Below are 18,244 nucleotides of genomic sequence, written 5' to 3' on the forward strand. Positions count from 1 at the left end.
TGGTGGCCAACGCTGTATCAACGACTCTGTTCTGACACAACACAGAGCTGAAATTATTCTTATTAAATATTAACACAAGTAGTAACAAGAATCCCTTTCACTTATTAGGGATTCACTTCTCCTAAGTTAAACAGCATGTTAGTGTCAGGTTACTGAGTCTGTCTAAAAGATAATATTAAGAAGGAGATAATTGTTTGAAACTTAAAAATATTACGAAATATTTTCTATAATAATTTCGATAAAGTTAAAACCTGTTTTTGTAGCATTCGCGTGTCTTTGTGCTGCTCCTCTTCAGCGTGCCATCAAGTTCTACAGATAATGCAAGTATGATTTGATTCAGGTGCATTGGACCGAAAAGAGCGAACGGTCTTTGGACAATGCTTTTATAGAAGTATTATCGGATGTATATTGACATTAATTATATTAAACTTTCACAATCACAAGTTGCAGCTGTTATGTGAAAAGAAACAACTGTTCTGAGGCAAAGGAACTGGTCAGCGGAGACGGTTTCTGCTCTTGGATTGGCTGAACCCACTGCTGATCCATTCACGGCCGCTCGGCAGCACCTCCCACAGACGCACAGCGGCAGCGCTGCTTTTCTTTTTTCTACTTTTTTTTTTTTTTTTAAACCCCCACAATGATATTCAAGGCACTTGCGACTCGCCTGCGACTGTAGAGAGGGGGAAAGCACCCAGAAAAAGAGAGAACCTCACCTCCTCAAACAACGAATGAGGTAGGTAGGGAGCAGGAGGCAGAAGAAGCGAGAGGAAGAGAAGAGAAGAGGCTGTGGAGTTAAAAGAGAGGCGGCAGCGGCGGCGGCGGCTCAAGAGCTCCAGCGAGGAGTGTCTAATTGCGTGCGCTTTATTAGAAAGTGTCTAATTTGAAGAGATTCGACATGTCATCGTCCGGGAAAGACAACAGCGTTGCCCAGCACGCCAATTACGTGGGACCTTATCGTTTGGAGAAGACGCTCGGGAAAGGACAGACAGGTTAGTTGGGACAGCTTGCTGTCCGCATCCTCCTCCTCCTCCTCCCCCTCCGGTCCCCCTCTTTAATTGCACAATTTGTTTTCATCGCGCTCTGCAGCCGAGTTGAAATTTGGTGTGCACAGGTGAAAGGTAACTAGATGCTTTAGTTACGAAACACCTGCCCAGTCCTCGTGTGACACTGGTGCGTTTTGTCATTTTCAGCAGTGATCTGACATAATCATTGTTCACATAGTAGGATGAGGAAGGACTTGTGCCTGATGTTGCTTTACATAGGTTTTCCTTGTTTGTGCGTTGGCGTTGGATCGAATCTGCGTGTGGAACAGCGTCAAACAACAGACATGATGACAGTGCGATGAGCAGTGAAAATCAACTTTTTTTTTTAATGTGTGTGTGTTTGTTATCTGGGACGGCTCCTCCTGCTTGTTTGCGCACCCTTTGAGTCTTCTGTGATTGGAGCACAACGCCGTTAATCCCGATTTGCCTGATACATTGATCTATTCTTAGTCCGCAGGCACACAAGGAGAGCGAGAAAGAGAGGCAGGCGTTTCTCCTACAGGCAGCGACTGCAATTCGGAGCAGAACATCCCACCTTGACACAACATGAGCTGCTTGCAGAGCCACACTAATCTATATTCATACATCCCTCATGGGGATGTAAGTGTGGGCTTCCCGAATGAGAAGCGCATGCTTTCTGTCAAACCTGGACAGCAGTGACGGTGCATTTTTCTGAAGTTGCATATAGCACATGTGCTGTGCAGTCAGAGGATGCCCTGGGAACAGGAGCCAGTGATGTTCCATGCTCTCCTGAGGAGATGCTTGTGTGTTCCAGTGCAGCCCCGGCGCTTGCGACTGGACAGCCAGGATGCCTTGAGCTCAAATAGATGCAGCAGAGCCATGTGACAGGAGAGGCAGGTACAGTCCTGCCTGTGTGTGTGTAGGCAGAAAATAGCAGGACTGATTGCAGCTCCCTCTCTCAAAGCTCTCCAGCCTTTAAAATGAGGGGAGAGAGTTGGACTTTTCCTCTCTTCTGCGTCTATCTATGGGTACATTTTCCTCCCATCTGTTGTCTAAAATGGCTACAATAGGCGTTACTTTCCCCAGCTCAGTCCAGCTGGTCACGCTGAGTTGCCATGTGTGTAAATGTTTTTTTTTTTTTTTGTGCACTCCTAAGCAGTATGCTTTCTTCCAGATATCTCCTGGTCTCTTAATTCACCTGGTCACCAACTTGCTGTTTAGCAGTGGGTCTTCTCTACACTGTGGCCCTGTGGTCTTGTGTATGTTTGCCATTATAAATAATGCCATAGACATGCTTTCTTTCCAACATGACAATGAAATCACTGTATTCTAATAGCCTTCACAGTCACCATATCTCAGTTCAGTAGAGCAAGTTTGATATGCAAACCTGCTCTACTGATATGCAGTGGAATCAGAGATATGTAACATTAATCAAATTCTCTAGGGAATATTCTTTGTGCCTTTTTTTGAACCAATGCCATCAAAAAAACGAGCTACTTTTAAATGCAAAGGAGGACTGAGCTAATATGACATTTAGTTTTATTTCTATGTTTTGTTTTACTTGTTTGTATTAATATCAAGTAATAGTAAAAATAGCTTTATAGGCAGTAGAAATAATAGTTTCTGTTTGTTTTATAATTAAATTATTTTAGATCTGGTTATACTTTCTCAAATAAAAAAGTTAATAAAGCAAAAACACTGGTTATGATACGTTTCAGACTGTATTGAAGTTGCTTTTTGTTTTTTGTTTCCATAAATGCATCCCCCTCAATTTTATTTTGCTTGCAGGAGGAGCTTTTACTCAGACTCGTCTCGCTTTCTCCTTGCCCACTGTAGCCTCCCTAATGGGTGTTTGTGCTAGTATCGAGCTGGTATCGTCTGCTTGGTACAGACGTTTAATTATGTGGTGTCACTGAGATCATCGTTTCTGTTCACGGAGAGCCAGGGCCAACTCTGATGGATTTTTCATGCTCACTTCAGACGTCAGTTCCATGTGGGTGTAAGAATGCAAGCTACAGGTCAGCCAGACATGATTGACTTCAACATATCAGAGTTTCAGGACACACGGTAAAATTCACTTTCACGTGGAACACATTTGACCGAGTTTTCAGTATCATTTTACTTTTCTCCTTTGAACCAACTGAAAACACAGCATTATCTAAGTCTGCTTGTGCTATGTTGGAAAAAATGATTTGGAGTTTTTCTTTTTTCTTGCTGCTGTGGTTTTACCCATGCCAAATGTATTCAGATTAATGCCGGTGTGTAACATCCATTTGCCTGTTAACCATTTGTTAATCTGTCAGATCTTTTTCCCAGGCCTCCGTGAAAAGGGTTGGCCTGGCAACTATGAGTGCCCAATGGGCCTGGCTCGGTTGTGACTGGCAGCAGGGACTGTCCAGTGAGCTAAATCCCTTGTGAGGGTTTCCAGGCCAGGGTTGGCTTGCGTTGACACAGGAAGGAAAGCGGAAAGCGGTCGTCTTGATCTGGATCTTCAACTCAGGAGTTGTGTAGGTCCTTTTTTCATTAAGTGATTAGAGCATGTCCTGAGTCACACACACTGCCACCATGGCGGTTCTGATTTGGATCCTCATCTAATCCCCCTACACAGCTAAAATCCGCACAGCTCTCTCTCACAACGTTCACGTGGCACAAAGGTTGCATAGACTGTCCTCTCATAGCTTAGCACATTAGCAGTTCTTTGTCACGGCATACAACAGCAGATATTTACCATTGTTTCATTGCTAATAAATGGATGGTATGAAATCCAGCATCTTCTCCCAAATGCTTGTCCTGCTAGTTTGAGCAAGTATTTTTAAAGGGGAGACCACCATTACCCTTTAGTTTCTGCAGAGTGTTTGTATGACTCCTCCTTTGTCAGGTGTGCATTCAGCCCTGAAAAGGTCTGCAGATATGGAGTGTCTGCATGGCTGCCTGCTGATTGGCGCTTAAGCTATAGAAGAATAAGGCCTGTGTTTCTGTGGTTGATTGGTAGAACCTGATCAATACTGCGTTTCCATTTGATGGACGTTATGCAGGTTTTCTATTGTATATGGCAAACATCAAAACATATTGCCTACTGACATTCAAAGTGAACGGGGATGTTATCTTGACATGTGCTGCCAACCTAAACATTTTATTGACCTATCTGACCCAGTTCATTTAAGCTTTAATTGTACTCTGTGGCGCTCGCCTCAAATTTAGAAGACATTTGGTAGTCCATAAAATAATCTGTGTAATTGTTTTGATAAATACATCTAAAACCCAGGATTTAATAATTGCTTAGTGTTGCGTCCAAAAAGGGCACAACATATTTGAGGACAGGTAGGCAAAAATAAGGGTACAAAAATGATTTTATTTTAAAACTCTCTTGACCTTTTCTTTTGGTTCAGCTGCTTTGATTTTCTGTGGAGGAAAAAAAAGAGAGAGTTAAATGCCCTTAGTTCCCCGTGTTCCAAAAAAAGAGAGGGATAAACAAAACCCCAAAAGTATTAACAGAAAGTTGGACCTGGTGAGCCAATCAAAAACAACTAAATTGTAAAGCAGAGGGCCAACCCTATGCAGGGCCGTGCCATCACACTACCACTATTACAGGGCCGTCTATTTATTATGTAACTTTGACCTGTTTTTATATTGCTAATTTTTTTCTTATTAATCTATAAAAAATAGAGAAATTTTTATTTGAGAAAATAAAAAGAAATCTCAAAATTTGCAACATGCTGATGGTGGAGTGTCAGAGCAGGAACTTCCTAAAAAGATGGAGGTCAATTTCAAGGCATCAACTTGTGAAGTCAAATTTCTTAAGTTATTTTTGAAAAGTACAGCATTTTTTTATAATGACTGAAGGTAACATTGTTACTTGATTGTGCTTTGAAAGGGCACCTTGTGCCTGGAAAATACTTAATAGCGTTAAGACTGGCTGAATAACTGCTTTGTTCAGTGTTAAACACTACCCTGAGTTGCCATTACTTTGTTCCTGAGGGTTGTTTTACAGTGGAACAGGAGGCCTGTTATTTAAAAAAAAAACATTAAATGTTAATCCTTCGTGAATCCCTTTATTAAAAATTGTTCTAAACACAAATGTTGACTGGCTGAGAAGTGGGGTTGGATTAGGGGGATCTTTTTATACTTTTCATGAAGATTTTGATAGTAAAGTCATTTCTGCTTCAGGGACTTTCAAATTTACCGTTTGACAAAAAGCTGTTTGTGACATTGTTTTGATCTTTTTGTCTCTTAAGCACTCCCTGTTGGGGTCTGAGGACTTTTTGTTTGGGGTTCTCTGGTACAAGGCACTTAAACCAGTATCCTGCTGTTCTTGCTGTCTTCATGTCAGAAGAAAGACTTGCCAAGTTGTAACTCTTTCTGTGGACTTCACTGGACTTAACTCTTTGCAGCTTTGGGGTCTGCTCGTGCATTTTCTTGTATATTGGTGTAGAAAAACCTGTGACGTAACCTTACTTGGCCCGTTTCATTAATGCAAACAGGTGGATACATTCATTTGAGTCTTGATATCTGGTAAATTGTGCAGCATTTGTAAAACTGTTACAGCAGTATAGTAGGTTTAGGTCAATTGCTGTTCTCAACGATTTTATCTCTGTTGCAAGAAATTCACACTCGGCACAGGGTATTCCTCATAATGACAAGGGAGAAGGAAATGTTTAGTTTATGTTGTCAATAAAAAGTTACTTGGCAAATCTACAGTGATGTATTGCATTTCAGTCTACATGCTTGTGTGTTGCCAATGAGTTGTGGCTGTGCTCATGTTCTCGTTGACCCGGAGCTTTTGTGCTGTTTAAGATAATTGTGAAACAGGTGAAAAGTTGCTACTCTAACTTGGGGGAGGAGGAGTGGAGAACTAAAGATCTGCAATGATGGGCCTGTGTTGCTCGTGGGCTTGTTCAAACATTCAGGTCAGAGAAGCCCTGACCCAAAGGCTGTTCCATGTTACTCCCAGCTGGATTGCTCACTGTGTTAGCAGTCTGGATCAGAGCTGCAGAGCAGGAAGCCAAGCCAGCATGGTCTCAGCTGTTACACTGTCTGGTTAGAGCCAGAGCTTGACTCCCTCAGCCCTGAAATGCATCCTAAATGGTGGGATGCTGGTGTGCCTGTGTGTTAGCTACATATGCTGTCTATTTCTTCTGTGTTTTGAGCTCTGTATAACAGGATTTACAACATTAAACTCCCCTTTTGGGACTAATTAGGTATTTTTGAACTGAATTTTTTGAACTTTTATTAACAACTGCTGTGTATGAAGCATAGATGCTGTGCACACAATTATTGTCATTTTCAGGGGTGGCTGGTCATGGCCAAACTATACTTATAATCTGGATTCTCATGTCAAATTTTGTTGTTTGGGACTTCTGCTGAAGGTTATGTAAGTAGGCTCGTCTCCCTCGTCCTCCATGCTCCATCTCTCTTTCTCAGTCCCGTTTCCTCTGGCCAGTCCAGATTCATACAGGAATTCAGTCATGTGGTAAATCAGACAAGACCTCGGTGGAATTGCATCGATTGGAGGAATGTATGTAGCCAATGATTTTCAGAGATTAATGATGAGGAAAGAGGTGAAGAATGGGGGAGGAGCGAGGCGGGGCAAAGGGAGGAAAATGGAGTGGGAATAGAGGCGAGAAAAGCCTTAAAGTCCGAGAGGATGAAGTGGTCCTGAGCATTTTGACTCTGGAAGTTATTAATTAAGGAAACGTATTGATCATCATCTTCATGACTCTCTGCTTCTTCTTGATTTTTTTTTTCTTTATATTGGGTGGGGGGTAAAGAGCACAATCTTTAGATGGGAGGTCAGTGAATAGAAACATCTCAGTGGGTGATCGTGGATGTGTGTTTAGGGGTTTTTGTGTGTATTTTTATTTTTTTGGACAGACTCCATCACTTCCTATTTGACTCTTAGCCTAGCCCAGCACACCCAGTGTCTTTTCTGCAATGTTATGTAGCATGGAGAACGAGGTTAGGACATCAGAGTGCTATGGTCTATTTCCCCCATGTCATAGTGAAACGCGCCACACTCGGCACTCCACTTCGTCCATTTTGCCATCTGTCAAGGTTCCCACTTCTGTTTGACTCCTGATTTCTGTAATTTGATTTATTTTTCTTGCGTTGCTTAGAATTTCACACAACTTGTTTTCTAGAGTGTAAAGAAGGGAATGCAAGCAGAAAAACATAATTTTGTTTTTCATGCTGCTGCAAATTCTCATCATGGTTAAGTGAATGTATTTTAGCTGTTGCTTCACAGTTTGTTTTTTTTCTTGTTTATTGCTGACAGCTATTCAGCCAGTCAAGCTAGATGTGTTTGGCATTTAAGACCTATAGCATAGCGTATTAAATGTCTGTTGCATGTACACAGCAGTAGGCTTAATCAGACTGTCTCTCCTCTTTCACCCAGTTGAGATTAACCCTTGCTTAGCCACTTGTCTGGCTCAGACTGTGAGAATGCTGGGTTGGTTGCCAAGGTTGGTTGCCTGGTTGTCATGGTTTCCCTGCTTCTTGATGGTTCCCAGTCTTCCCTCCTGAAGGAAGAAAGGAGGTACTCCCTCCTGCTCTCACTACTGTCAAATCACTGCGTCTCTATCTGTGGCTCAATTTTTGTCCACCCTTCAGATTTTTGTCTGAAGGGTGGACATTCAAGGTTGAATCATAGCAATTTTGGGTGCCTAAAGCTTTGCATTTATTCAAATTGCAGGACTTATGTACTTGATGTATTATAATAATAGATGATCATATGGCCAAATGAGCGTAATTGTTTTCACATGCACGCTGCATGTGTACACATGCCTATGGAGGCTGTGTGTACTCAGACATACGGTGGTGGATCAGACCGGCTTGCCCTGCTCTGTGCTCTGTGTTGTGTTCCCATTTAAATCTGGGAGATTAGCACATGTGGAGAGCCTCGGAGTTAGTTGCCATCAGCTCAGCCAGCCTTGGCAGGCTTTCCTCGGAAATGGGGAGGCATGAGGGGTGGGGGTTCTTTATAAGTCTCCCCACCACTCCAGCGCTGCCTGTGCCTCTGAACTGTACCTTATCCTTCATCAAATGTGTGAGTGGGCCGGTGACCTTGACTTTGGTGCAGTTTTCTGCCATTTCTTATTCATGTAAGTCACATGGGTGTCTTTGTCATTTGCTGGGGATTAATTAAAAAAAAAAAGGTCCAATATTGTAAGACTCAACCTCTAATTTGGAATATTTTTTATAATTATAATCTTTTTTTTTAAATTACTAAGTTAACTTCTTTCTAACTGTGGTAGAAAGAAGACTATGTAAAGAGTATCTCATGGACAGAGTCTATTTGTATATTGTCTTTATATTGTCAGTGTATTGCTATACACCTAAGTAAAAATAACATGGTCACAAGGCATTCAATATGCACATACAACTGTAAAACAAAAATGATCTAGCTGCTTTTATTTAAAACAAAAAGACAGCAATTATTCCTGCCACTGCTAAAATTCAAGTTAATAACTATGGATGTTATATTTTCACATTTGATTATTTTTCCTTTTTTTTTAGGTTTCTGAAACATTAAATATTTTTTCTTCTTAGAACCAACTATAAGAAGCAGGGTTTCTCTGCTTCTTAATTTAAAAACCCCGGTTGTTAAAAACATTAGTCTACCTTGATGCAAAAAATTGGCCCCATGACCATACACAATATTGGGTTTGAGGATGAGTTTTTTCCAAAAAACTAAGAACCTCTATAAATTTAAACTGATAAGACTTTATCAGCAGTGTATCATAATTCAGTCAAGATTTGATCTGTGTTTTTCTAAATATGGTGGTCTTAATGCCACCATGTGACAAGATTTCTTTTCACAATAGTAAACCTCAAAATGTTGTTACATCTTTATTTACTACAGTTGTCCAGTTTCACTTTGACCCTGTTAAAGTAACTTTTGACCAGATGACCAAATGTGGCCCAGATTTTTGAAACAGTGACCGTTTTTCAACTTACTAATGGTAGAAAGGTTTAAATCAGTTGCAACTTGAGAGCTACTTCATTTCTAACTTCAAAATAAGCATTTCAAACATTGATACTGAATGGTGTCAAATCTAAAGTATTCCATTTATATCTGGTAAAAAATAAATACACAGCTGATTTTATTCTGTATTTTTTGAAATCCCATTATAAATCCTCAGCATGAAATCATGCTGGTGTGGCAAGAAATAATGTGAAATTTTCATATCACCCTGAGTTGGTTGTGTTGTTGCTAATCACTTTCCAGCTCATTGACGTTAAGATGTTTGGATGCATAGCTATTAATACAAGCTTATTAGCTTAGCCTATTACCTTCTGGTGGCACAATACATTATTTCCCCACTATATATCTATGGGGAGTTCAGCTCTCTATAAACAAGGTTCAAGAGTGAGAGATCCTTCAAAGTGGCGGTGTTTGTAAGCTCGACGTGCTGTGTGTATAAGCTGTAATTAGCTAAGGCGCTACTATTATTAAATCTTTTTGAACTGGGTTACACCTGACGCCTTCATGCATAATTTATTCAATATTTTTAACATTCTGAAGGCTAAACTGGATGCTTTTGTGCTTTACAGGTTATTAATTCAATTAAAAACTTTTTAGGTCATGTTGTTATGTAAGACCATACTTCTGAATGTTAAGTCAGGTGAGTTATGACGCCTGTATATATATATGGGTGAATACGCATATGGAATAACTTTTAAATTGCATGAACCAGTGAACCAGCAACTCCCTTTGGGTTGTTTTCCCGGAAAACATACATTTATGAAATTGTGAGCTCATTTAATGAGTACAGCGCATGACAGATGGCCGGGACTAGGTAATTGTGATGCTTTCAAAGTTTTCAATGGCAATGACTTGTCTTGGCTCTTCTTGTGGATTAAAAAATAAACATTGCCCTTTGCTTGAAACACCTCGGAAATTGGGCATGTGTACCTTTCAGAGAATTTGCTATCACTTCTTTGCAAACCAGATACATGAACTGGATGATTCTCTCTGACTGATAAACTTGTCTAAAGCCAGTGTTCAACATGTTCAGCTGGTCTTATTATACTGCACATTTGAAAATTGGGGAGTATTTTGGTTTTTGTAGAGTAACAGTGAAAGGTTTATTTTTCAGTTTTTATAAGTAGTTGGGAGCTTATATTGAAAGACCACCACAGACAACCTAGATAATAGTTGATGAAGCAGCAGAGTGGCAAATAAAAATAAATGTCTTCTGCCACTTGATCAGAAAAAGGGTAAGTGCTGTGTGCATGCTGCCAAGTTCCATCTGCTGTCATGTCCATGTATTGTAATAACTGGAAATGACATTTTGATTCTGCGAGTACACAGTGCTTTTTTTATTTATTTATTTTTTAAATGCATCAAGCACAATCTCCTATTTGGATTTTTATTCGACTTTGGCTGAGTCCACCAACCAGCGCTTAACTTTCTCGCTGCGCTCTGATGTCACATCAGCTACGCGGAGATAAGCTAAACTATAAATCCTTTGCAATGGAAAATTAACAGTTTTCTGCTAAAAAGCCCAAGAAATTTGGAATTTGAAGTAAAGGATGCTCAAAATTGTTTTTCCCTCAGAGAATATTTTTTTTTCAAAATGCATTTTTGGGTGCTTTGCTCTGTGCGCGTGGCTGAGTGTCAGTGTTTAAGCCTGTGCTGCATGTTGTTAAACAGGCTCTCTGTAGAAACAAAAGGTTGTATGTGAGAGCGGCACCTCTTGAGACACAGGCAAACAGAGAAAAAAGAAACAGAGTGAGAGGGGACACCCGCACCTAAGAAGTGTTTCTGAGGGAAGACAAATAAGTCACAGAAGTAAGGCATCTCTCAGGGTCATTGCCTCTTATTACTATTAATCAAAGCCAGCATACCCAGCTATGTTGATTCACAGAAGCACATTATGCACATACTGACACACACACACACACCCCTGAATGTGCTGTCTGTGTCTGACTGCTGTGGAGCTCATACATCGCTACTGGAGGAGATTCAGCCATGGCAGGAAGAATTGCTCTGGGCAGCTCTGCAAGCTTGACACACACTCATACACACACAGACACATAATTCCTCCTGCTTTGCGGGACATTTGGAAAGATTGGCAAACCTTTCCTCACTTACCTGTCATTAACGGTACATTGTGAGTTTTTTTTTTTTAATTACCTTTAATTCTGTATAAATTACATGCATTGGTAAACTTGTCTTGTCAGTGCTTCCATATGAGTGGCAATATCAGCACAGTGACCTGCTTTTATGAGTAATGGATTGTACTGTGGCCCGTTTCTGAACATGTTATTTTGGTTGGTCAGCTGTCTGCTCCCACTGCTGTTTTGACGCATTATAATTCTCGTGAGCTTAAATTAGCACTTGTCCATTTGGCTATGCATCTACGCAGATGTGTTGAGCACTGCCTGAGTCATGCATTACAGTGATCATTATGGCTTTCAGTCTGTGTGACATGTTTGACTGTCTGCTTTGCTGGAGTTACAGTAGCAGGTTCGCTGCTTTATCAACGGGTCTAACGAAACGGGTTTACCAGTACTTTCAACTCATGAGAGAAGATGATAGATGCTTGCCCTGGATCTTCATCAGGGCAAACAGTTTTTGCATATTGTTGCATGAGTTCTAGTAATATTTGGTCATTGCTTTATTACATTCAGTGTGTATAGTGAGTTAGAGTTGGGGTGCTCATGCTGCTCGCATTTTTTTTACATGTCCAAAAATCCATGTTTTTTAGATTATCTAGTTATCAAATTGTGTAGTTTAGTGTTAAAGACGTGAAAGGGCTAAGCTTGTATGATACCATATATTCCACCATAATTGAAATGCAAAGCATGTACGTAGTAGTAGTGTGATGGGACTGTATTTTAGATATTGAACTTGAAATCATGCATGTTTCAAGTTCCTTTCCATGGCTCATAACTTAGAATTGCTTGACCAGATGTTGCAGTTAGCGCTACCTGATGGAGGAAAATATTGTCATTTCAATGTCTTTAGATCTCATATCGCATGTTATAATAGCTTTTTTGTGCCCTTTTTAATTATGTTTGTTTTTTTTACTTGTCCTATCCTCTAATATATTTAAGTTGTGCCACTTTGCAAAACACCCATATTGAAACATGAATGCGACAGTATTTAATTAATATTTTTTTCAGTGAATTAATGAAATTGATTAAATAACTTCCTTTCTATAAACAATTTAAACTGATTACTGTAGGTCTTAATGGAAAATTATAGCTTACATCTCGTGCCAAATTAACTTAGATTGAAGTCGAACCATTTCTTTCAAATTTCCATTAAGCTCTTCTCTCTCACGCCTTGCCTCTGCCTTCATTCTTGACCCTTTTCTCCCTCTCCTCCATCGTTTCCTCTCTTTGTCCCTAATAGAGGTATTCCCCTGCAGCCCCCAGACCTCGTACTGCTATTCTGCTCAGGTAAGGCTCATTTCATGCAGCATGATTAGATCTCACTGGAAGCAATTCAGGGCTGGATAAGCCACAGTGCTGTGGGCTGCCGTCCTAGCTGAAGGAATTCAATTAAATCTTTACATATACTCCTGCTGTAGTATATTCCTGTCATTCTGCACATACACACAAAATGCACATAAATGTCATCACACTCACTACTAATAAGTAGTGAGTATGACTAAGTGTGGAAAAATGTATGCACTAAAATAGATATTAATTTGACCTCTTTATCTATAGCCAATCATTCTTTCATGTAAAATCACTGAATAGTGAACAATTTTCATTATTGCCTCCTCCTCTTTTGTTATCTTAATATTTCATTTTTATATTTTAATACGACAAACATAGCACATCTAATGAAAGAGCTATACTTTGTGTTGCTTCATGGGCTAACACTGGTAATTGGTTGGAAAGATTGCTTTGAGCAGAACATATCATCATTTTTTAACAAACTACAAGGGAGTACAGTAATTGTAATTGGACAATGATTTAAATGTGTGCATAATTTCACTGTCTAACATTTTGTTATCAGTAATTAAGGTTCTCTGGGGTTTTTTAAGACTCAGAACATATGCTAAGAGTTTATGGTGCCATAAGCAGTTTGTCATATTAATGGAGGAGTGAGGCAATGGATAGGAAATGTCATGCCTTATTTATGTGCATAAATAAGTTAAATGAGAAATATAGACATTACTAAAATAATTTATTGAATAGTTTTTTTGTGATTTTTGTTGATAGTTTAATTTAGGATTTGTGCACAACATGGAAGTAAAAATCTGCCATAACACAAATGAAAGAGAGGAAAAACATTTAGCTATTTTTAAAGTATGTAGATTTTGGTATTGATAGTGACAGGACTAACAGAGTGTGACAAAGTTCTCATATAGTGTCATATTGTATGGCATGACTAAGTAGATATTTTGTTTCTATTTTAGGTATCAGGAAATATGAACAGTAAAATTAAAGGTTTACACAGATTTAATGAATGTCTTGCGTGCTATAAGTAGGAACACATTAGGTGTTATTATGAAGAGTGTTTGATGCCCATAAGCTTACAACTGTTTCTGTAAAACTGGCATGTGACCTGAATTTATTACCAAGACACTTCCAGTGAAAAATCTCAACCTCTTATTTTCATGCCTTAATGAGGCTTTATGAAATATTCAGATCTTTACCTGGGGGAGCTCATTGTACCTGTGAATTTGTCTTCCTACACGTGCCCTGCTCTTTATTCTGTATTCACACCCCTGAGCAGGTATTTGCATTTTTTTTGATCGCTCTTTTAGCATAGACAGATGCAACAAGACAAAAGACAGATGCTGCCAGACATTACCGAGCGTCTGTAGAGAGGTGAAATTCATGTCTGTATACATGATTTAGTTTTCCAAAATTTACTGCTGTAGCTGAAAGGGTCCAGTCTTGATCACGCTTATTAAGACCCTCAAGACACGTGATTGTTGCCTAGGAGCATGTTGGCTTTACTCTGGGTTTTTCTCTTTTAGGTTCCTGCTTTCGCTGTCTCTGTCTTTGACTGTCTTTCCTTGCACAATCCTGGCAGTCTGGCAGACCTCTTAATTGAAAGGCACATCACTTGACTTTAAACATGCTATAAAAAGGGAGCTGCATGTGGATATCTCATCTGGTGAAGAGCGGGTCGGAGGTATCAACTGACCATTACCTGGTGGTGAGTGGCTCTGATGGTGGAGGAGAATGGTAGGGAGGCCCAAATGTATTGTGAGGGCCTGCTGGAAACATCTGGTAGAATCTCCTGTCAGACTGAACTTCAACTTCCACCTCTGGCATAGCTTTTAACAAATTCTGTAAAAGGCAGGGGACATTGAGTCTGAGTGGGCCATGTTCCCTGACTCCATTGTGGAGGTGGCTTGTCAGAGCTCTGACCACAAGGTTGTTGGGAATACCAACACTGTTTATGCTGAGAATGTGTGTTGCTGACCTCAATTTGGGCTGTAGTGGGTCAATGGGCAGAATACTACAGTGACCTCCTCATTTTCGTCAGCATGTCTTCCAGTGAGGAAGCAAAGCCTAGGAACCTCTCCAATATCTGGTGCTGATGTTGCCAAGGTGCTTAAAAAATGTTTCTGGGTGGCAAGACCCTGGGGGAGGTTGTGATTTTTCCAGGGTTCTAAAGGCTCTGGATTTTGTGGGAATGTGTTAGTTGAATTGACTCTGCAATGTTATGTGGACATTGGGAGCAGTTCCCATGAATTAGCAGACCAGGGTGGTGATCCCGATATTTAAAAAGGTGCACCACGGAGTGTGTTCCTACTGCAGCGGGATCATGCATCTCAGCCTCCTTGGTTAGATCTATTCAGGGTTTCTATAGAGGAAGGTCTGCCGGATAGTCAAATGTCAGATTCAGGAAGATCAGTGTGGTTTTCTTCCAGGTTGTGAACCACCGGTCTGGCTCTACACTCTCAGCAGGATCCTGGAGTATGCACCAGTCTACATATGTTTTGTGGACTTCAGGAAGGTGATTGACCGCATTCCTCAAGAAGTCCTGTGGGGGGGGGTTACTTTGGGAGTATGGGTACTAGGCCCATTGATACCGATTCCTGTATGACCACTGAAAGAACTTGGTCTGCATCGCTGGCAGGAAGTCAGGCTCATTTCCAGTTAGAGTTGGACTCCGCCAAGAAAGAATTTGTGACCAATTCTTTCTGAACAGAATTTCTAGGCGCTGTCAAGATGTTGAGGATATGTGGTGGTGTTGGAATCATGTCTAAGCTTGTTGCATTTGATGTGGTCCTACTGGCTTCATCAGCTCGTCATCTCCAGCCTTGGCTGCACCAACTTGCAGCTTAGTGTGCAGCGAACATGATCAGAATCAATGTCTCCAAATTTGAGACCATAGTCTTGAGCCGGAATAAGGTAGAGTGCATTTTCTGCATCGGGAAGGGGTTCTGTCCCAAATTAAGTTTTAGTATCTCAGGGTTTTGTTCACAAGTGAGGGGAAAATGGAGCACTGTACCGATCTTTTATAGTGAAGAGAGAGCTAAGCCAAAAGCAGAGGCTCTTGATCTATGCCAATTGATCTATGTTCCTACCCTCTTCTATGGTCACGAGCTTTGAGTAGTGACCCAAAGAATGAGATTCCAGATACAAGCTGGCAAAAAGAGTTTTCTCATTTGAACGTCTTGAGATTCTCCTGGAGGAGCTGGCCCAAGTGGCTGGGGAAAGGGATGTCTCAGCCTTTCTTCTTGGGCTGCTGACCCTGCAACACAACCTCAGATAAGTGGAAGAAAATAGATGGATGCATTACGAGACCAACACATTCACAAAGCTCTCCTCTGCCTTCTCTTTAAAGCACATATAATAGATTGCTAGTGGTATCTCAAATCAGTACTGTAAAAAGGTTTTACCAAACAAAACCTCACCCCACATATTTTTTCTTTTGACTTAACACTAGAAGTGTTAACACTAGTGTTAAGGCCATAGATGGCATCCCACTCTAGTCTCTGGACGTTTGGAGAAGACCCTCTCTACTGCCCTCTTCCTCTTTGAAGATAACTTTAACGAGGTTCTCTTGTTGAATTATATTGTTGCAGTTTGTGAGCCTTGTATGAGGAGTGCTTTCTATAACGCCACGGAGGTGAAAGACAAGCACAAAGAGCTCACTGGAACCCTCTCTAGAGGCTTAGAAATGTGTCCAGACTACAGAGAGCTTCATTAAGTAAGTCCCAGGACTCACTTCGAGCTTATTCCAGTTCACACAGAGTCTCTTCGCTTGATATGACCCCTTACGCACATGCTGATCCCTCAAGAATTTAAGATTGATTGGTAGAAGAGAGTTTAGAGAGCCCTCTTTATTTGTTCAAACATAGGCAAGTCTGAACACGCTTGTTGTTGGTGTTCTCTCTGTGGGGGGCTTCTTAATGTTTATTGGCCAATGCAAATGAATGGTGCTCCTTCCAAAATAGCTTCTGGCATGTTACATTTTTAATGTTTCTTAAATGGGTTTTAAATGCATTTTATCAATTGAAAAGGAGGCTTGTATTCGCAGTTTTTCAGTCATTGTTGTGTGTGGTTTCCCATTAAGAAGTCAAATTAAACACAATTGACTTCTGGAGGTTGTTTTTTTTTGCAGCTCTTTGAGGAAAAGTGCAATATGTACAGACTTACATACATACAAGACAACATGTGGCACAATGTGAATTTGGCCAGATAAAAAGAAAGATAAAATGGAAATGGAATGGAAACAATGCCAATTAAGGACATATATTAAATCACATTACATGTCCTAGTATTGTATCTAAAAACTGTGTAAATGTTTGCTGAAAACAACTACAAACTGATGATGGAGAGCTTTAGTGAGTGCTTGGTCACGTGTCATTTTTGTCTTGAGTTTTAATCCGAGGCTTTGATAGATTAAAGCCTCTTTTGTGTTGTGCAAACTAAAGCTTTGTACTCAGGCTAAACCCTGCATGAAAGCATGACTCGGCAACGACATATATCAGACATTAAAGTTCAGACATCTTTAGGCAGGTGTTTTACAAACAATATTTTTTTTCCTCCCCAAGTTAAAGTAATATACTTGGTTAAATTAACTGAGCAGTTGATGGGTTAAAATTTATTTTTAAACAATAGATGGGGAGAAGATGTGGAGAGGGGAAAGACATGCAGGAAATGGCCAGAGACTAGGAATCGAACCCAGGACAACTGTGTCGAGGACTATTGCCTCTGCATATGGTGTGTGCACTCATACCAACTGAGCCATCCAGGACCTTAATGAAATTCTTTTCAGGACTGTTTTACTTGAATCTGACATTTGGCAGTGGTTTAAAACGTACATTGCCTCACTGTTTACAGCTTTAATTAGTGGAACAGGTAATTACCAAAAAGAGGGCAAACGTTTTATTAAGTTGACATTGTGTTATTTTTAGAAACCTATACAACACCAACATTTCCTTTTGAATGCAGTCAAATAAAATCAGGCCTTTTAAGCCTGCTTTTGTTCTCTGTGCAGATGTCTGCTGCCAATTCGACCTAATACAGTTTTGGAAGCCTTGCAAAATGAAAACAGGATGATTGATTTAAAATTTGGCTGTTCAACACGCAACCACACAGCTTAGGGTCTTGTTCGACAAAATCAGGCAGACCAACAGGTATTGTGGAGTTTCAGCTGCGGTTTAATACCCATCATTAACAAAGCTTTAATCGAGTTCATATTAAATGATATTTGGACTTTGTTAAAATCTACAAATTATTAGAGAAAGCTGTGGAAAGTGACAGCTTAAGAAATACATGAATGCAATTTAACACAGGACCTGAGAAATTGGCTGAGAAGGTGTTTAATCGCTCCCAGATCAGCCAAGCAAATAATGGATAACTCAGTGTCACTTCAGACTGTACATTGCATAAAAATATACTCATACCAGATGGTTTCTTGTGAGTGGGTGCCTTTGCACGTGTACAGCAGCGATGGATTGTGAGTGTGATTAATCTCTTTGGGCCTGAGGTGCTGGGGTCAAAGTGGAGGTGCCTGTGGAGCTAATGACAGTGATTAAGATTGGGGTTGGTGGGGGCTTAACCTTCATCAGGTTCTTCTCCTCAACACGCTGTCATCTAACCAGACCAGTAACCTTAGCAGAGATGATGAGTGCAGAACAATACTGAGAAGAACCAATTTAAGTCTTTCATTTGGGAAAGGTGTCAGAATAACTAAGATCAAGAATGGTTTGTTATGACTGCACTGCTACGTAAACTATTGCTTAGTTGCTCATGTAACCACGTTAAGCCCAAAATGAAAGGTGTGTGCGTATATGCGTGTGTGTGTGTGTGCA

The 18,244-nt window shown here is 40.3% G+C and overlaps 1 protein-coding gene across 3 annotated transcripts in view; it reads left to right on the forward strand.

The window, feature by feature from the left end:
• The first annotated feature begins 895 nt into the window (after positions 1-895).
• The window catches only part of brsk2a (BR serine/threonine kinase 2a), a 196,017-nt gene continuing 178,668 nt past the window's right edge, over positions 896-18,244 (forward strand). For all 3 annotated transcript variants that reach the window (XM_028003052.1, XM_028003032.1, XM_028003043.1), the window contains exon 1: positions 896-989. In XM_028003052.1, the coding sequence (XP_027858853.1) occupies positions 896-989 (94 nt within the window). The remainder of the gene's footprint in view (positions 990-18,244) is intronic.

Source organism: Xiphophorus couchianus, chromosome 2 (genome assembly GCF_001444195.1).
Source record: "Xiphophorus couchianus chromosome 2, X_couchianus-1.0, whole genome shotgun sequence".
In the NCBI taxonomy this organism is placed as follows: domain Eukaryota; kingdom Metazoa; phylum Chordata; class Actinopteri; order Cyprinodontiformes; family Poeciliidae; genus Xiphophorus; species Xiphophorus couchianus.